A 21,314-nucleotide genomic window follows, 5' to 3' on the forward strand; every position below is an offset into this window, starting at 1 on the left:
GTGTCGGGGGAATAAAAGGGAGTAGTCTGACATGAATCTGGTCATTCCTCTGCCCTCCTCCTGCCTGAACCCACAGAGCTCAATCCAAGCAGAGTTTGTTGGTTTAATAAGCGCTTGTTTTTCATTTCCTTCAATTATTATTCTTTTGGCTATTTCTGCTTTCAGGGTTACGTGTCACAGCAAATCCTTAGCCGGTGTCAATTGTAAGTTACTGAGGTTTTTTTCATTGCTAAAGCCTTTCAGTAAAATAAGATTCAACTGCCTTACTTGTCTAAGTGTGTTTCTAAGTGCTTTTTGTTACAACAAGGATGTGGGAGTGTCAAAGGTGTTGGAGGACTTACAAGGTCAGGGCAACCATTGGGGTACATATCACTAAAGTCACCACTCCAAAATAGTAAGGGGTTTGGTAGGCCCTTAAATTTGTTTTTTCGAGTCAGGAATACACCTAAAAGAGGACAGTGAAGGGTTTCCCCATAGAAGAACCACTGGTTAGTTTTATGACATCTACAAATTACCAGCACACATATCCTAAGGGTAGCCTAGGTAGGCCCAGGTAAGGCAATCTGTTTTTAAACTATTGGGACCCACCTTATAATGCATTTGTGAATTCACAAAATGTGCACTTTTGGTTGAACTTGAGGATAGGTTTAGAAAGCACAGAACAAAACAATTTACTAGAAATAATGTAAGGAACACAATAGAATATTCAGTTTATTAAGAAATATTAAAAAAACAAGTTTAAAACAGATATTGTAAAATTGATAATAAAATAAAAAACATCAACATACAAAGATTGGATGTTGGTGCATTTACTAATGAAAACCTTTCTACTCTAAAAACTCTTTAACCTTTAATATAGCCTTAGATGATATGTTTGTGACATGGTAGATATTTGCAGACACCCTCTTGCTGACAGGTTTAACCCTTTCAATGCTGCTAATCTAACTATTTCATCAGAAGAAGATCTGCCATCGAAACAGATTCCTAGCCGCGGGAGTTTGTTTACATTTTTTTCTCATGGCTGCTGACTTCACATTGTCACTTTGGTAACACATTTGCATCAGGCACAATGCTACCCTTCCCTCTCCCAGTCGGAGTGAACTGACTGTACAGGGGATTACAAGTAGCGGATACCAAACCAAGTTTAGGTGCTTACAATGATTGTTTTTAAAAAATACAATTCACATTTTTTTTAAACCAATACATAATTACATTCATTGGTGTTATTTTTTTATGTTGCTGGAGTTATAGTTTAACTTCTACTAGTACTTAACCTAGTGACAAAAAAACAGGCAATGCATTTTAGGGACCTTTTGCAAACAGCTGTTAACACCGGTGAAACTTCAGACTGTTTTAAACAATCAGCAAACATTTGAACACAGATTCTGTTTACTACAGAGTTTCCTTTGAGTGCATATAAGCTTTTAAATCATTAAACCCTGATGAAAGGGGGGGGGGGGGGGCTTGTGGCTCCCGAAACTTGTTGCTAAAGAACTTAAAAATGTAAGCATATTTTGCTTGGTGCTCCTGTTGTATTTTTGTGCTTGAAGCTTACTTAGCTGTCTTTTTTTTTTTTTTACAAGAAGCAGATAAAGGGGGAGGCAAGAATATGCTGCTGGAGAAAGGGGGAGTTAAAGTTAACCTGTTGTTTTGTCCTGTACAGGCAAACACAGGTTCAGTTTGACCACTTCAGCCCCAGAAGAATTTTTTTTTTTTTTTAACAATCAGCAGTGCTTTATTAAAAAGAATTGTCGCAGTGTCATGCAGTTTACATATAAATCTTCTAACAATATCTTTCCTCACTTGATATCCATCTCACATTATCCAATTTAAGAAAATAGAATTAACTTAATGCAATAGGGGAATGTCACATTTATAAATCATACCAGTCAGGGTAAGGAGGAGAAAAATGAGGGGGGGGGGGGGGGGGGACTGGGGACATGGGCGAGGAGATGAGGAGGAGGCATATAGGAGGTGGCGAGGGAAAAATTGTTCGGTCCCTATATGGCTCACAGAGTTTCTGACAGAGCAGCAATTATGCATATTACTACAACCTCCCCACTAAGTAATCCAGGGCAGCCAGACTTTATCAAACTTCCAGGGGCAACCCCGACTAATGTACATCAACTTATACAGAGGCAGGGCAGCATTAATTCTATTTTCCCAGGGCGAGAGGGCGGGGGGGCTGGCGGAAGACCACCTACAGAGGATTTCAGCCCCGGAAGAATTTACTCCCTTCCTAACCAGAGCACTTTTTGCGATTAGGCACTGCGTCGCTTTAACTGACAATTGCGCAGTCATGCGACATTGTTCCCAAACAAAATTGACGTCCTTTTTTTCCCACAAATAGAGCTTTCTTTTGGTGGTATTTCATCGCCTCTGTAGTTTTTATTTTTTGCGCTATAAACAAAAAAAGAGCAACAATTTTGAAAAAAAAAAACATAATTTTTTACTTTTTGCTATAATAAATATCCACAAAAATATATAAAAAAACTATTTTTTTCTTCAGTTTAGGCCGATATGTATTCTTCTACAAATTTTTGGTAAAAAAAAAAAATCGCAATAAGCGTATATTGATTGGTTTGCGCAAAAGTTATAGCGTCTACAAAATAGAGGATAGATTTATAGCATTTTTATTATTTTTTTCTTTACTAAAAAAAAATCTTCAATTTTTATTGTGACTGCAACATTACGGCAGACACATCGGACAATTTTGACACATTTTTGGAACCACTGGCATTAATACAGCGATCAGTGCGATTAAAAATGCATTGATTACTGTAAAAATGCCACTGGCAGTGAAGGGTTAACACTAGGGGCAGTGACGGGCTCAACTGTGTTCCCTGGGAGGTGATTTTAACTGAAGGGGGAGGGACTAACTACAGGAAGTGACAGATCGTGGTTCCTAGCTTATAGGAACACACGATCTGTCACTCCTGTCAGAGCAGAACAGGGAAGTGTGTGTTTACACACACTCGTCCCTGTTCTGTGTCTCAAGCTCACGATCGCTCGTGGCCGGTCACGAGCATCGGCACCCCCGCTGTGCAGCGGGCGGGGCACGCGCGCCTGCTATCCAGTCCCCGCGAGCCCACGTACAGTTACGTGGTTTCACGCAGGGGAGCCAACCTGCCGCAGTAAAACTGGTCCGGAAGCGGTTAAAGTTACCCTGTTACCACTATGCACATAACAGGAAAACCACATCATGTAAATAAAAGCAATGAGCACTTACTGCAGCTCCATTTGTGCATTCAATTTGCACTCCAGTTGTCTGAGTAAGTAGGTCTGCTATTTATTGCCACTTTAGGCCTGAAGCGACTGTTGTTGGGATATGCATAGGAAACATAGGTGTGCGCAGCCTCTTGCATCAGGGTGTGCACCCCAAAGCTCAAATACATATGCATGTGTATATGTACTGATGGTGTCAGTAGGACAGTGGACAGTGTCATTATTTTTATTTTATTTTTAAATAAATTATTGTATTTTGTGACATTTTTTTGGTGGATGAAATATCAGTGGTCTAAACAGGGGGGAATATGCACCACACAAGGCGATTAGGGTGTGCCCAGGCACACCTGGCACACCCTGTGCGCACGCCTATGATAGGAAGTGTGCATTCTCAAATTGCAATGCATAAGCTGTGGTTGGGAACAAGCCTACACACATCCAGTAACAGCAGTGGTTAAATTACACTGTTGAGAGAGCTACTGTGTGCACTCAGCACCTCACTCTACATGTACAGTATTAGCACAGAGTGTCAAAAGAGTGATGGTTCTGCTATGATGGGCCCGCTGCTAGCACAGTGACCAGGAGCAATTAGGTAGTGTTCAAGATTTTCAAGACATGGTTTGGGGAGGCAGTTTCACATATAGTGGTAAGCATACACAAAGGAAACTGCAACAGGCTGCTGCATTTTTGCTAAGGACAACTTCTCTTTAAGATTTAGCACTACACAGATTTCTCATATTCATTGAACTCTGATTTCTTCACAAGGGTGTAAAAAAGCTTGGCTTTCCAGGAGATTAGTCCACACTGGTTTTAGAGCAATATGTATATCAGCATTTGGAAAGATTCCGGAAAGATTTTGGAAAAGATTCCGGCTTTCTAGATACCCTGACAGTCATTGGCTCTCTATTCACTGAGCCCTGGGAACCCAGCGATCAGCGGTGTTTGAGCTCTCAGTTTTCAGTGTTAGAGCCGAATCGATGCTGCATCCACCTAAGTACAGGAAGTATGATTCCAAAATAAAAAAAAAATATTCCCATACTTCTCTTTTAAGGCTTGCTGAAAACAGTTTCAAGCTTGCTAAAAGCTTTATACATGCTTGTTGTTCACAGTGCTCCTCAGACCTTTTTTTTTTTTTTTTTTTTACAAGGTGAAGCCCTGGTGAACTGGACCTTTTTTTTTTCTTCAGTAGGACAGGCAAAGAGTAGGCAGATGTTTAAAAAGCGAAAACTAATTTAGAAGCATTGAGTATCTCTAAGGCCTGGTTTACACCTATGCACTTTTTAGTGCCTTTTCAGTTTTGCAGAAACACACTACAGTCCATTTTAACATGGTTTTCTGTGGGTCATGTTCACATCTGTGCATTTTATGGAAAGGGCCAGGGATCAGCGGGTTGTGTTTTTGGTTCTATAGACTTCAAGGGATCCAAAACATGTATTGAAAAACACAAAATTCACCTGGAATATGCATCAACTGCAACCTGTATAGGTGTGAAGCAAGCCTTAGATTAGGATTTAGAGTGTATTTCTATTTCCCTATTAAAAAGCATAACTGCAAACTCATACAGCTATTAAGTATTATCTGAATGTTTCTGAAATTAATGTATAGTAAATACTTTTAAAATATATAATATTAAATAATATTGTGCCGTTTCAAAGCATTTGCTAAATACTATCCCAATTTCTTATGATTAAAGTGTCACTAAACCCACATGAAAAACCCACATGAAAAAAATCAGTAAATGATGTACTACATGCTGTTCATACTCACTCAATCACTATGAGATTCACTTTCTGTATTCTGCAAAAAAAACTGGTTGATCCTGCTGCTTTCTATCTTCACCTTCTGTCCATGTCCCTAATTCAGCTAGGGATTTTGCAGCTGTGGTGGCAACTCTGCACATGCTCATTTTCGGTAAGTTTCTATGCTAAGCATTTTCTCCCTATTACATCTGAGCAGCCCATGTTACTATAGAGTCACACATGTGGGCATACTGTATACACAGTGGTAAATGACAGCCCACTCCATCCCTCCTCCTTCATGCCCACTAACCAGCTAAACACAATGAGGGCAGGATATTACATGTAGATTAATGGAGGCTTTGTCTCCCTCTTATTCTAAGAAACAGGCTGGAGGGACGTGGCACAGCCTGTGACTGGAAGAAATCCACCCACCACCCACCCATGGTATTGTCAGAAATAATAAAAATTTGATTTCAAATTTAATTCTGTAAGACAATTTAAAACAGTTTATTGATATTAATTATTTATTTTTACTCTGTATTCCAAAGGCTGTTTTTTTCCATTTTGAACATGTGACCAGCAGCAGAGGATTGGAAGCTCCTCCTGCTTATGTTTCCCTGCAGACAGGCTGGGAAAGATCTGGATCATGTGACAGCTGTATAATGATTAGGAAAAAGGTACTTAGATGTTTGTTTGTTTTTTAATTAAAATAATTACAGTGCCATCATCCATATAAAGAAATAGAAGGGATAATGTAAATTAAACAGTGTGTATTTTTAGTATCCTTTTAAGTGTTAACAGGTGTTTTAAACAAGTGCAAATATTTCGGACCTAGATGATTTGATTAAAACCCTGCTTTCAGATGTCTTGATGGTTATGCAAGCTCAGAATTAAACATTTTAGTACATCTGACATACCCAGAGTCTTTACACCTGACTGCATCTTTCTTGTGCTTTTTTTCTGTTCTAACAGTTTTGGGAAAAAAATAACAATAAAGCTTGTCTATAATACAGGCAAAAACATACACAGACGTATAGTCTTCTAGAACTGTGCAGAGTAATGATTTTTAGAGACGTAAGAAGGTATTAATATTGCACTTGAGTAACAGACTGCAGTGGTACTTGATCTTGTTTTTCAGATTACAAAAATTTCCTTTTGGGATTTTCATGTCCTCCAAAGTAAAGTTGAGTGAAACACATTTTACCATTCTTTGATGTTATAAATTGTAATCATGAATGTCAAAGAAAGTGGTGGCTAGTTTTCTCTCCAGTGCTTGCTATTGGCTCTTAATTTATTCTTCACCATCAAAGTGTGGATTCTTCACAGTGGTGGTTGCATTGGTAAATATCGGGTTGATATTCTAAAAAACAATACAAACACAAATGGTTTAGGCAGGGCTTCACTTTTACATAAGATTTTCCAAAATTAAAAACAAACTAGCTTTTATTTTACCTGAGGCATTCATTCATGACCAGAGTATAGTTTTCAACTTGTTCTGAGGCTTTCTTTATCTTATCTGTACCCTAATTTCTAATTATTAAGGTTTATCTTTAATTTTTTTCTATGTTGGCAAGAGTGAGCAATTACTAATCTGCTTTAGACTTTTAATAATCACAACAGAAAAAAAGTTGATAAATACAATTTTCAAAAACCTGAAACACAATTCAAACAGTTTTCATTTTTTTTTACCTAGTTAGTGAAATCGTAAACATCTTCCTGTACTGAATTCCTTTTTTCTACACCACAGATACACTATATTACCAAAGTATATGGGACGCCTGTCTTTACACCCACATGAACTTTAATGGCATCCCAGTCTTAGTCCTTAGGGTTCAATATTGAGTTGGCCCACCCTCGCAGCTATAACATCTTCGGAAATATATTGTGGTGCCCGGATCTACCGCTCTATAAGTATCCAGTTAACTTAATTGTAGATCATATAATAATTACTTCAGCCTTTCACCATGCAGTATCAACTGCATGGCGCAGTCCATATGACCACAGAAAATTGCATATGAGAAAAAAGGAAGGAAAAGACCTTCCAAGGCGGTCAGTGATTGGACACTACGGTTGATTTGAATACTTTTTATTATAGAAAAAACACACCATAGTATCAAATATAGCAAAGTTACCAAAAATAATCAATCTGAGAATTACCTCCCAAGATAATTAAAAAGACAACGTTGTCATTAAAAAGAGGGAGAGATCGCAGTTGCTATAACATCTTCAACTCTTATGGGAAGGCTGTCCACAAGGTTTATGAGTGTGTCTATGGGAATGTTTGACCATTGTTACAGAAGCACATTTGTGAGGTCAGGCACTGATGTGGATGAGAAGGCCTGGCTCACAGTCTCTGCTCTAATTCATCCCAAAGGTGTTCTATCAGGTTAGGGTCAGGACTCTGGGCAGGCCAGTCAAGTTTCTCCACCCCAAACTCGGTCATTCATGTCCTTATGGACCTTGATTTGTGCACAGGTCCAAATCATTTGGTGGAGGGGGGATTATGGTGTGGGGTTGTTTTTCAGGGGTTTGGCTTGACCCCTTATTTCCAGTGAAAGGAACTCTTAAAGCGTCAGCATATCAAGACATTTTGGACAATTTCATGCTCCCAACTTTGTGGGAACAGTTTGGGAATGGCCCCTTCCTGTTTCAACATGACTGCGCAACAGTGCACAAAGCAAGGTCCATAAAGACATGGATGAGTGAGTTTGGGGTGGAAGAACTTGACTGGCCTGCACAGAGTCCTGACTTTAACTTGATAGAACACCTTTGGGATGAATTAGAGTGGAAACTGCGAGCTAGGTCTTCTCGTGCCTGACCTCACAAATGTGCTTCTGGAAAAATGGTCAAATATTCCCATAGACACACTCATAAACCTTGTGGACAGCCTTCCCAGAAGAGTGAAGCTGTTATAGCTGCAAAGGGTGGGCCCTTTCAATATTGAATCCTACGGACTAAGACTTGGATGCCATTAAAGTTCATGGCAGGTGTCCCAATACTTTTGGTAATATAGTGTATATTACACGGAGCTTTGAAGAATATATAGAACCATTCACATTTGTCTGTGCCCGCAAGGAGATTACAAACTGTGTCTCTACTAAACCCTAATAACCTTATAGGTCCAGATGCATGAATTAATTTCAGTTTGGGCAGAAACCAACTAAATTATATCTGTATTAAAATATATTACTTTTTATAGAAACAGTGAGTCATGGGAAATCCAAAATGTTGCCGTTGTCATCACAACAAAGAGTGAGGGGAAGTTTCCCGATGGATATCTGCTCCTACTTCCACATGTGTTTTAGGGAGAAAAAGTGAAGGAAAACCTCTCTAAAAGGACACGAACAGCATAAAATACCTACAGATGTTCTTATCATGATCCTGGTATCAACATTTTCAGCTGGTAGGCTTTCATGTTGGCTGGAGACAGAAGACAGGAAGGAACAGTTCCTCCCCTTGGTCTGCGAGGAATTAAACCAGAAGCCAGAACCACTTTTGGTTCTTTGTTTACTGGCCAGTTTACTGGTTTGTATAGTCATAAATAAAAGTGTTGCGCTAAGGACAGATTATTCAAACAGTGAATCCAAGTGTCAATTTAATAACACAAACAAAGAGTCCCAAGATTGTGATAATAGGTGAAAATAATCTTGTATTCCAAGAATCCCAGACAGAATCCCTCCACCTTGTGGATTCACCGCCGCAACACATTTTTATTTTATTTATTTATTTCAGGTACTTATATAGCACCATCAATTTACACAGCACTTTACATATACATTATACATTCACATCAGCCCCTACACCCTCAAGGAGCTTACAATCTAAGGTCCCTAACTCACATTCATACATACTAGGGACAATTTAGACAGGATCCAATTAACCTACCAGCATGTCTTTGGAGTGTGGGAGGAAACCGGAGTACCCGGAGGAAACCCACGCAGACACAGGGAGAACATGCAAACTCCAGGCAGGTAGTGTCGTATGGATGTGCTCTTACCAGAGAGCATAGACATCTTATTACGGGGGGGGGGGGGGGGGGTCAAAGCAGGCTCATGTATCTCATCCACTACTGTTCCAGCAAGGAAAAAATGATAAGAATCGCTCTTGACCATCCATGGACATGGCAACAATCCTCCCGCCTCAGGCTGTCATAGCCGATGATATAACCCCAATGAAGAGATAAGCACCAATAGTGTAAAACCTCTAAATAGCTGACTTTATTAAAATGATTGCACTTACATGTTCCAAGATTCAATTCAGCATAAAATTAAATTAAGTATGTAAAATGGCGATCGCTTGCACTTCCGGGTAATCGCGATGATGTGGATATGTAACTCCCCTCGACCGGTTTCATCACTAGACTTCTTCTGGTTTGTATAGGCCAGTGAAGCAGCCAATCAAACTGATCCCAGTTTGATCAGCTGCTTTGAAGGGCAGAGGAGAGATAAGGGGAACTCAGATCTCTCCATAAAGAGGACCTGTCACATGTGTCTCTACCCTGCAGCATGCACATATCACCCTCACTCCTACGCTATCCCTACTACTGCACCCATCATCTCTTGCATTTGCTGCACCCACATGTTGGCATAAACACCAGGGCCACTAGACACGTACGCTCATGCACATCCCACTCCCATCTTGCCTTCCTCGCCCTCCTCCTTCTCCTAGTCTCAGGTGACATTTCTCCTAATCCTGGTCCGCCATTTTCCAACTGCAAGCCACATATGCAATACCTCTCCTCTTCTGGCAACCACCGCAATAAACTTAGTTTAATTTCTATCCCCCTGCTTTCTCAAAGCAGCCCACCTATCTCATGCACCCTTTGGAACGCCCGCTCCATCTGTAACAAGCTAATATCTGTATGTTATACTTTGTATGTACCTCCAAAATTTGGACTCAGCTTCTCCTGCTGCCCTCTCCAATAATGGCCTCCATTAGACTTACTCCCCCAGACCCAACAGACAGAAAGGAGGTGGAGTTGAATTCCTTCTATCCCCACAAAGCACCTTCCAAGTCCTTCCTATCCCTCCCTCTCTATCCCTCTCTTCTTTCGAGATGCACTGTATTCGTCTGTTTTCTCCCATTTCTCTGAGGGTTGCAGCAATTTATCGGCCTCCTGGACTGGTATTGCACTTTTTTGATGACTTTGCTGCCTGGCTACCCTACTTTCTCTCCTCTAAAATACCCACGATCATTCTTGGTGACTTCAACATTCCTGTCAATGTTAACAGCCCAACTACAGCTAAACTTCTCGACTTAACCTCATCTTTTGACCTAATACAATGGACACATACTTCCACTCACTCCAATGGTAATACCCTTGTGTGGCAGAGCAAGGCTCTGTCCCTATGAAAATGGGGTTAAAGTGGACACAGAGTCTGCATATTGGCTGAGTGCAGAGCTACAGAGCATAAGTTTGAAACAGAGAAAACTGCTCTGGCAGTTTTCTCCAGGTTTTACTAGTTCCCTATGGGGCTCTGTAATTTGGAGATCCTTCAGAGTCTTGGGTGGGATGGGATCTCCAACCCTGTGTCCGGGTCTTGTGGACAGCCAGCAGGGTGTGTGCCCAGGTGCACACAGCCCATATAACGAGGGGGTGGAGGAAGGTGAAGTTGGAGCAGTGGCCGCTAGTAACTGTCTCTGTGTGAGAACAGATGCTGTGTGCGTTGAAGGGCTTCAAAGCTATGTGCGTCCAAGGAGCCAGATGCTGTGTGCGTTGAAGGGCTTCAAAGCTATGTGCGTCCAAGGAGCCAGATGCTGTGTGCGTTGAAGGGCTTCAAAGCTGTGTGCGTCCAGGGAGCCAGAAGCTGTGTGCATTGAAGGGCTGTAAAGCTGTGTGCGTCAAAGGAGCCAGAAGCTGTGTGCATTGAAGCTCTTGAAACTGTGTGTGACCAAGGAGCCTAAGACTGTGTGCATCCAAGCAGCTTGTTTGAGGGGCCTGTTCCCTATAGCAGCAATACTGCTGAAGAGTAGCCAGGTGGGCTAGCATTTTCATTTGGATTTTCTATTGTATTTACTTGCTGAAGCTTGGACCCCTGCGTGGGATTCCTGGATGGACTTTTGTTGTTTTTTCCTTTAATAAACGTGGGCTACCAGGCCCTTAACTATAAATGCCTCTCTGATGTGGACTCACTGCACTAAAACGCATCTATCCACTTGAGCTGAACAATCCCCAATGTCACAAGTGGTGGAGAATGCGGGCATGTAGACGGTGGAATCTAGGTCCTTGCTCCATGGTGAGTCGCATCAGGAACTACTGCTAGCTGTGTGTGGCAGCCAGGCGAACAGCATTGCACAGAAGTTTGATGGACTGTGTTGCATGCAGGTTGTGTACCTGTGAAAGGAGAATCACATATTTTTTTTTCTCTTTGCTATGAAGTGTGTTGCAAGTTGCTGTGTGTAAGACAGCAAGCATGGGGCGTTCAAAACAGAAAAAGGAAGCAATCCTTGCTGAAGCAAGGGAAAGGGTTCTATGGCTAGAGGGTATTTCACCACATGCCCCAGCCACGCCAGAGAATTTTTCCAAGTGTGAAATTTCTGTGACCTGGGGTAAATTAATCATGTCATCCCCAGTTAAAAAGGAAGTGAAAGAAGTTTCCCCTGGCAACAGGAAGCCAGGTGGACAACAGCGTGTGAAAAAGAGGAATATGGTCATCTGTGGAAGCAATGTCCAGGCCAACAGGGATGTCGGGGGTCCAAGGAGTCTGTCTGCTGATGGTCATGACCAGTGGTATCCCTTGGCAACAGAGAGCCAGTCATCAAGGAGATTCCAAGAAAGTAAAGTTCAGCTTCCAGTACCGTGCTTGGAATGTGGTCAAGTGGGGCATGGAATTTTTACTTGCCCAAGGTTCTGGAACAACGCTGAAGAGTTTGGAAAGGCTGCAGTGTCGTCCTGTGGCCACACAGAGGAAGTAGCTGGTATGGATGCAGCTGAGAGACGGCGCACTCAAGTGAAGGGTATGATGCCAGCCACTGAAAATGGTAAGACTGTTTCAGTTTGTGGGACTGAACTTAGTGACATGGGAGTGTGTCCAGCGGGAAGATCCGCAGTGCAAATGGACATAGACTTGCTGCAGTGTGCTACCCGGAGCAGTGGGGAGGCACATGGCGAAGCCCAGCTGACAGCAAGTTTAAAGACTCAAATGGACATGGGGACTATGCATGTGCCTGCTATAATCCAACAGAGTGCTGGAGAGGTTAAAGTAGGGGTGACCAAAACTGTTCTTGTGCCATGTTCCCTAGTGACAGGTGCTGCAGAGTTGCCCAGGGAAACTTCAGAGGAGCTCGCAGTGACGGAGCAGAGAGTTTCCCAGGTCAGCTATGGAGCTGCCCAAGGAGGAAAGAGTTCCCCTTTAAAGATAGAGGGTGATGTGAGGAGAGGCTCACAGGCTGTGGTTGGTAATAGACAATCCACAAAAGTAGCAGTTATGTCTATACGTAATGAAAATTCTGATGGTTATGCTGACAAATGTGTTACTGTTGGCAAATGTGATGGTATTGGTGATAATGACATTGAAAAATGTGTTCCCTTTAATGTCATGTCTGAAAATGTTGCAAATGTGTTCACTGACAATGATGGGAGTAGGATATCTCCCGTGACAACCAGAAGCGCAGGCTTGTCCATGGAAGTCTCATGGGGTCTCCATGTGTTGGAGCCAGAGGTGTTCCAGGATGGCTGTGGTGCTACTCTGGTGAAACAAAGGAAGACTGAGTCACACAGTGAGAGTGTGCGGGCGCAGCCCCACAACCCTAAGTGTAGCCCAGTTGGCAAGGGGTTAATTCAGCCTGTAAAAGCTGAGAGTTCAAAGCTAGATGTGTTTGTAGCGCCCCCAGAGCAGGTAGGGCAAAAGCATGTATTACAGCCTGCCTTGTCAGATGTGTCAACCCAAGGGGATATGTATAGAAATGACACAGGTGATGTTTTGGCTAGTGAATCCCAGGTTCCTGTGGGGCCTTCTAGAGTAGGTGATGGAACCACAATAGACTGGGATAATTGGTATGAGAATGCAATTGCAATATTAAATAATGTGGTGGACAGAACACCTGCTATGCCCAATGGAGGGATCGCAGTTCGGCTGGTGCTCAAGGACACGTTTGTCCCTGCGAAAGTTAATGCCCTCCAATCTGAAGGAACTGTTCAGGGTGCTGGCATAGCAGATGTGTTGTCCACAGCCCAACAGCTCAAGTGTCAAGGTGACAATGTGACTTGTAATGACCTGCAGTGGCTCACTGACACTGGTGCAGAAGGGATAAGTGTGAGACATGTGTCTGACAGCGCTCCAGGGGAGCAACAGGCTGTGATGAGGGGTACCTCCAAGGAGTTGGAGGTCTCTTCAAATGTCTCAACCTCACAAGCTGCAGTGGATGAGCCCCTCCATGTCTTGGACAGGGGAAAAGTCCCTAGAAAGGTCTGGTATTTAGACATGGGATGTTTAGAGATGACAGAGACCTTATTTGAAATGCTGAAGTTGGCAAAAACACACTCACTGTACACTTGGGTGTCTCCATCGCGGCTGGACCAGGTGGTGCTGCGTAGTACCAATGGGTGGAGCCAAGTGATACAGGTGGTGCTGGAAAACCTTGCCCAAGAGTGGAATTGGTGGAACCAATGTTTATTAACCATTTGGCACAGGATCTCTCGATTCCCGGTAAGGGTACTTCCAGTTGTTGATTGGTATAGAAGTCGCTCAGGGGAACTGTTGGAGATATCAGAGGTCTCTCCGCCTGGTGCAGTGACTGAGAACATCTTTGCTGGTGCGGTCCGAGGTGCGGCTGAGCAGTGGTCAGTAGAGGGCTCAGACACTGTCTCACCTGCTAGACCTTATGAAAAGGGAGGGCCCAGAATGGACGCGGCAGTAGTGGAGATGCTTTCTGTCACTGGCCAAGAGGTACAGGTTAAGGTACCCGGAGACACTATGGGAGAAAGTGCTGAAGGTATTGTTTGCTGTAGCAATGTAATGTGTACACCAGTTGGCATTATCGCAGTAAGGAATGATTTGTGCTTGGGTCAGTGTTATTTGTTAGGACTGCCGCCCATGGAGTGTTGGACAGCAGGTGAGGTGGAGCTTGGTGATAGTCGCTCGCCTGTGTGTGGTCCCTCCGCAGGACAGGTCCTAACAAACTCTGGAAAAAGCACTGATTGTATCGGAAGTTGGGATCTCAAAATTGGTGATCTGATGATTGGTGCTGTTAATAATGACATGGTTGCCGTGGGTAACCAGAAACCTGAAAGTACTGTGGTGAAAGATAAAACTGACTTCTGTAAGCTGAAAGGTAGGATCAGGGAAGGCAGAGTTCCCCCAAGAGAGGAGAGTATGCTCAGGAACCCCAAGAGAAGAAAGGGAAGGCAGAGTATAAGGAATTATAGGACCCTGTCAAGATCCAAGGTGGGACGTACCTGGAAACGCACCCGAAAAAAGGGTTGGGCCTACGTGGCTTATGGCCAGCACAGAGGTGTCCCAACTGCTATGGTGGGTGCAGGTGTTTCTCCCTCCGGATCGAAACAAGAGGGGGGGGTATGTGGCAGAGCAAGGCTCTGTCCCTATGAAAATGGGGTTAAAGTGGACACAGAGTCTGCATATTGGCTGAGTGCAGAGCTACAGAGCATAAGTTTGAAACAGAGAAAACTGCTCTGGCAGTTTTCTCCAGGTTTTACTAGTTCCCTATGGGGCTCTGTAATTTGGAGATCCTTCAGAGTCTTGGGTGGGATGGGATCTCCAACCCTGTGTCCGGGTCTTGTGGACAGCCAGCAGGGTGTGTGCCCAGGTGCACACAGCCCATATAACGAGGGGGTGGAGGAAGGTGAAGTTGGAGCAGTGGCCGCTAGTAACTGTCTCTGTGTGAGAACAGATGCTGTGTGCGTTGAAGGGCTTCAAAGCTATGTGCGTCCAAGGAGCCAGATGCTGTGTGCGTTGAAGGGCTTCAAAGCTATGTGCGTCCAAGGAGCCAGATGCTGTGTGCGTTGAAGGGCTTCAAAGCTGTGTGCGTCCAGGGAGCCAGAAGCTGTGTGCATTGAAGGGCTGTAAAGCTGTGTGCGTCAAAGGAGCCAGAAGCTGTGTGCATTGAAGCTCTTGAAACTGTGTGTGACCAAGGAGCCTAAGACTGTGTGCATCCAAGCAGCTTGTTTGAGGGGCCTGTTCCCTATAGCAGCAATACTGCTGAAGAGTAGCCAGGTGGGCTAGCATTTTCATTTGGATTTTCTATTGTATTTACTTGCTGAAGCTTGGACCCCTGCGTGGGATTCCTGGATGGACTTTTGTTGTTTTTTCCTTTAATAAACGTGGGCTACCAGGCCCTTAACTATAAATGCCTCTCTGATGTGGACTCACTGCACTAAAACGCATCTATCCACTTGAGCTGAACAATCCCCAATGTCACACTTGACCTTGTATTCTCCCATCTCTGCAACCCTGACAACCTCACAAACACCCCCTTTCCTCTCTCTGATCACAACCTCATTAGTTTCACTGTATCCTTGCCTCCAACCACCCATCCCTCTAAGCAGCAATTACTTGTAGGAACCTTCGCCACCTTAACCCTTCTCTTCTCTATTCTGCTACTGACCACTAGGGATGAGCCGAACACCCCCCGGTTCAGTTCGCACCAGAACCTGCGAACTGACCGAAAGTTTGTGCAAACTTTAGAACCCCATTAAATTCTATGGGACTCGAGCGTTCAAAATCAAAAGTGCTAATTTTAAAGGCTAATATGCAAGTATATGCAAGTTATTGCAAGTTAAAAAGGGTTTGGGGACCCAGGTCCTGCCCCAGGGGACATGTATCAATGCAAAAAAGTTCTAAAAATGTCAGTTTTTGCAGGAGCAGTGATTTTAATGATGCTTAACCACTTGAGCCCCGGACCATTATGCTGCCTAAGGACCAGAGGTCTTTTTCCAATTTGGCACTGCGTCGCTTTAACTGCTAATTGCGCAGTCATGCAATGCTGTACCCAAACGAAATTTGCGTCCTTTTCTTCCCACAAATAGAGCTTTCTTTTGATGGTATTTGATCACCTCTGCAGTTTTTATTTTTTGCGCTATACACGGAAAAAGACCGAAAATTTTGAAAAAAATGATATTTTCTACTTTTTGTTATAAAAAAAATCCAATAAACTAAATTTTAGTCATACATTTAGGCCAAAATGTATTCGGCCACATGTCTTTGGTAAAAAAAATGTCAATAAGCATATATTTATTGGTTTGCGCAAAAGTTATAGCGTCTACAAACTAGGGTACATTTTCTGTAATTTACACAGCTTTTAGTTTATGACTGCCTATGTCATTTCTTGAGGTGCTAAAATGGCAGGGCAGTACAAAACCCCCCCAAATGACCCCATTTTGGAAAGTAGACACCCCAAGGAAATTGCTGAGAGGCATGTTGAACCCATTGAATATTTATTTTTTTTGTCCCAAGTGATTGAATAATGACAAAAAAAAAAAAAAAAATACTTACAAAAAGTTGTCACTGAATGATATATTGCTCACACAGGCCATGGGCCTATGTGGAATTGCACCCCAAAATACATTCAGCTGCTTCTCCTGAGTATGGGGATACCACATGTGTGGGACTTTTTGGGAGCTTAGCCGCGTACGGAGCCCCGAAAACCAAGCACCGCCTTCAGGATTTCTAAGGGTGTAAATTTTTGATTTCACTCTTCACTGCCTATCACAGTTTCGGAGGCCATGGAATGCCCAGGTGGCACAAAACCCCCCCAAATGACCCCATTTTGGAAAGTAGACACCCCAAGCTATTTGCTGAGAGGCATATTGAGTCCATGGAATATTTTATATTTTGACACAAGTTGCGGGAAAGTGACACTTTTTTTTTTGCACAAAGTTGTCACTAAATGATATATTGCTCACACAGGCCATGGGCCTATGTGGAATTGCACCCCAAAATACATTTAGCTGCTTCTCCTGAGTATGGGGATACCACATGTGTGGGACTTTTTGGGAGCCTAGCCGCGTACGGGGCCCCGAAAACCAAGCACCGCCTTCAGGATTTCTAAGGGTGAAAATTTTTGATTTCACTCTTCACTGCCTATCACAGTTTCGGAGGCCATGGAATGCCCAGGTGGCACATAACCCCCCCAAATGACCCCATTTTGGAAAGTAGACACCCCAAGCTATTTGCTGAGAGGCATGGTGAGTATTTTGCAGCTCTCATTTGTTTTTGAAAATGAAGAAAGACAAGAAAAAACTTTTTTTTTTTTCTTTTTTCAATTTTCAAACTTTGTGACAAAAAGTGAGGTCTGCAAAATACTCACTATACCTCTCAGCAAATAGCTTTGGGTGTCTACTTTCCAAAATGGGGTCATTTGGGGGGGTTTTGTGCCACCTGGGCTTTCCATGGCCTCCGAAACTGTGATAGGCAGTGAAGAGTGAAATCAAAAATTCACGCCCTTAGAAAGCCTGAAGGCGGTGCTTGGTTTTCGGGGTCCCGTACGCGGCTAGGCTCCCAAAAAGTCTCACACATGTGGTATCCCCGTACTCAGGAGAAGCAGCAGAATGTATTTTGGGGTGTAATTTCACATATTCCCATGGCATGTTTGAGCAATATATCATTTAGTGACAACTTTGTGCAAAAAAAGAAAAAAAATTTGTCTCTTTCCCGCAACTTGTGTCGCAATATAAAATATTCCATGGACTCGACATGCCTCTCAGCAAATAGCTTGGGGTGTCTACTTTCCAAAATGGGGTCATTTGGGGGGGTTTTGAACTGTCCTGGCATTTTATGCACAACATTTAGAAACTTATGTCACACATCACCCACTCTTCTAACCACTTGAAGACAAAGCCCTTTCTGACACTCATTGTTTACATGAAAAAGTTTTTTTTTTTTGCAAAAAAATTACTTTGAACCCCCAAACATTATATATTTTTTTAAAGCAAATGCCCTACAGATTAAAATGGTGGGTGTTTCATTTTTTTTTTTCACACAGTATTTGCGCAGCGATTTTTCAAACGCATTTTTTGGGGAAAAAACACACTTTTTTAAATTTTAATGCACTAAAACACACTATATTGCCCAAATGTTTGATGAAATAAAAAAGATGATCTTAGGCCGAGTACATGGATACCAAACATGACATGCTTTAAAATTGCGCACAAACGTGCAGTGGCAACAAAATAAATACATTTTTAAAAGCCTTTAAAAGCCTTTACAGGTTACCACTTTAGATTTACAGAGGAGGTCTACTGCAAAAATTACTGCCCTCGATCTGACCTTTGCGGCGATACCTCACATGCATGGTGCAATTGCTGTTTACGTTTGACGACAGACCGCCGCTTGCGTTCGCCTTAGCGCGAGAGCAGAGGGGCGACAGGGGTGCTTTTTTTTTTTTTTTTTTTTTTTTCTTTATTATTTTTTTGCTTTTTTATCTTATTTTTAAACTGTTCCTTTCATTTTTTTTTTTTTTTTTTAATCATTTTTATTGTTATCTCGGGGAATGTAAATATCCCCTATGATAGCAATAGGTAGTGACAGGTACTCTTTTTTGAAAAAATTGGGGTCTATTAGACCCTAGATCTCTCCTCTGCCCTCAAAGCATCTGATGACACCAAGATCGGTGTGATAAAATGCTTCCCCAATTTCCCAATGGCGCTATTTACATCCGGCGAAATCTAAGTCATAAAATGCTCGTAGCTTCCGGTTTCTTAGGCCATAGAGATGTTTGGAGCCACTCTGGTCTCTGATCAGCTCTATGGTCAGCTGGCTGAATCACCGGCTGCATTCTCAGGTTCCCTGTTGAGACAGGAGAGCCAGAGAAAAACACGGAAGACGGTGGGGGGGGGGCATTCCCTCCCACGGCTTGTAAAAGCAGTCTAGAGGCTAATTAGCCACTAGGATTGCTTTTACATGAAAGCCGACCGCTGGCTGAAAAGAATGATACCAAGATGATACCTAAACCTGCAGGCATCGTTCTGGTATAACCATTCAAAGTCGTGAATGGCGTACCTGAAGACAAAAAAATGGTTAACAATAAAGCACAGTAAACGGTAAAGTATAAAAAATTGCATACCTGAAAAGCAAACATGATAAAACATAATAACAATAAAACTTTGCAGAATAGAATACAGTAAAAAAGAGCAGAACAAGAGAGAGAGAATAGAGAGAGAGAGAACAATAAAACGACAACTATTTTTTTTAATTTTATATATTTTTTTTTTTTTACACTTTTTTTGTAACTAACTTTTATAACGGTAACCGGTTCCAGGTTCGGGTCTCTCAAAATGCGATGGCATCTTGGGAGACCCTGTGAAAGTGTGCCTAGTCTGTGCAATGCTGTACCCTACGCTAATACTCAACTAATGAATGGTAGCGTTCAAAACATTCACCAATGCAAAGACCAGGATTGTCAGGACAGGAGGGACAATAATAGAGGGTGTCACGCCTATATCCGCGCTTGCTGCAGACACGACATCTTTTTTGGGGGTTCGTTGGGTAGGGGTACTCGGGAGGACATAAAGAAAATGCCTCTCATGCAGCCGACTGCATTTGGTTGGGGATGTGAATGGGGGAAGTACGGGTGCTGCAGAAGCGGTGGGTTCCCAATTAGGATTGGCGAATGCAGCAGGAAGGGCACTATGGGCACGACGGGCCTGTGTTTGTCTTCTTGGTGGCAGCGGGACACTACTTGTGCTTGCCACCTCACCAGCTTGAACTGCACTTATGGGACTCGCCATGTCACCAAGTGTTACTGCAGTGCTGGTTTGACTACGACCGGGGTGTACTAGGCCGCTGGCGCTTGCCAGTTCAATAAAAAGCTACCAAAAAAACTGTTAGCGATCGCAGGGATCAGGCCTGATTCTGCGAATGCTGCAGTTATGTGTTTAGTGTTTTGTAAGTGACAGTGATCGATCGATACTGCACTTGGGTGGGCTGGGCCGGGCAGAGGGGCAAAATGCAGGTGCTAGCAGGTATCTGGGCTGATCCCGCTAACACTGCGTTTTTGGGAACCCTAAACTGCTGGGGACGCCAGTATAGATCTGATCGGATCAGATATTGATCCGTTCAGATACTATACCACTAAGGGAGGTGTACGGTGCGTGCGTGGGTGTTAGCGGTACTGGCACTAATCTGACGCTGCTTGGGGCTGGTGCTTGCCAGTTCACCAAAATACTAACAAAAAAACTGTTAGCGATCGCAGGGATCAGGCCTGACTCTGCGAACGCTGCAGTTATGCATTTAGTGTTTTGTAAGTGTCAGTGATCGATCGATACTGCACTTGGGTGGGCTGGGCTGGGCCGGGCGGAGGGGCAAAACGCAGGTGCTAGCAGGTATCTGGGCTGATCCCGCTAACACTGCGTTTTTGGGAACTCTAAACTGCTGGGGACGCTAGTATAGATCTGATCAGATCAGATATTGATCCGATCAGATACTATACCACTAAGGGAGCTGTACGGTGCGTGCGTGGGTGTTAGCGGTACTGGCGCTAACCTGACGCTGCCTGGGGCTGGTGCTTGCCAGTTCACCAAAATGCTACCAAAAAAACTGTTAGCGATCGCAGGGATCAGGCCAGACTCTGCGAACGCTGCAGTTATGCGTTTAGTGTTTTGTAAGTGACAGTGATCGATCGATACTGCACTTGGGCTGGGCCGGGCGGAGGGGCAAAATGCAGGTGCTAGCAGGTATCTGGGCTGATCCCACTAACACTGCGTTTTTGGGAACCCTAAACTGCTGGGGACGCTAGTATAGATCTGATGGGATCAGATATTGATCTGATCAGATACTATACCACTAAGGGAGGCGTATGCTGCGTGCATGGGTTATAGCGGTACTGGCGCTAATCTGACGCTGCCTGGGGCGACGCATATCACCGCCGGGCGATCAGAGGGCTAAACCTTTATTCGGTAATAAACGGCGGGTGCCCTGACACTATAAAAAATAAACAAACTAACCAGCTTCACCCGTAACAGTTATACGGTGATCAGTGGTGAAAGGGTTAACTAGGGGGCCATCAAGGGGTTAAAACATTTATTCAGTAGTATATGGGGGTCCCTGTCGCTATAAAACGCTGACGGCGAACCTAAATATTTAGGTCCCTAACTAGCGTCACCAGCGACACTAATACAGCGATCAGAAAAATGATCGCTTAGCGACACTGGTGACACGGGGTGATCAAGGGGTTAAAACTTTATTAGGGGGGGTTAGGGGGGTATCCTAGACCTACAGGGGGGTAATACTAACTGTCCCAACACTGTAACTGTCACAAACTGACACCAATGCAGTAATCAGAAAAAAAAAAAAACTGCTGGTGTCAGTTTGTGACGGGGGGGGGGGTGATCGGGGGGGGGGATCAGGGGGCGATCGGGGGGGGGATCGGGGTGTTTTGTGTGCCTGGCATGTTCTA

At 43.5% G+C, this 21,314-nt stretch overlaps 1 protein-coding gene across 4 annotated transcripts in view; it reads right to left on the bottom strand.

Moving 5' to 3' along the window:
- Nucleotides 1–686: 686 nt before the first annotated feature.
- Nucleotides 687–21,314, bottom strand: part of ITGB2 (integrin subunit beta 2) — a 205,851-nt gene continuing 185,223 nt past the window's right edge. For all 4 annotated transcript variants that reach the window (XM_073633476.1, XM_073633477.1, XM_073633474.1 and 1 more), the window contains one exon: nt 687–6,324. In XM_073633476.1, coding sequence (XP_073489577.1) covers nt 6,256–6,324 — 69 coding nt within the window. In that variant the 3' untranslated portion in view covers nt 687–6,255. The remainder of the gene's footprint in view (nt 6,325–21,314) is intronic.

Source organism: Aquarana catesbeiana, linkage group LG06 (genome assembly GCF_042186555.1).
Source record: "Aquarana catesbeiana isolate 2022-GZ linkage group LG06, ASM4218655v1, whole genome shotgun sequence".
NCBI lineage: Eukaryota > Metazoa > Chordata > Amphibia > Anura > Ranidae > Aquarana > Aquarana catesbeiana.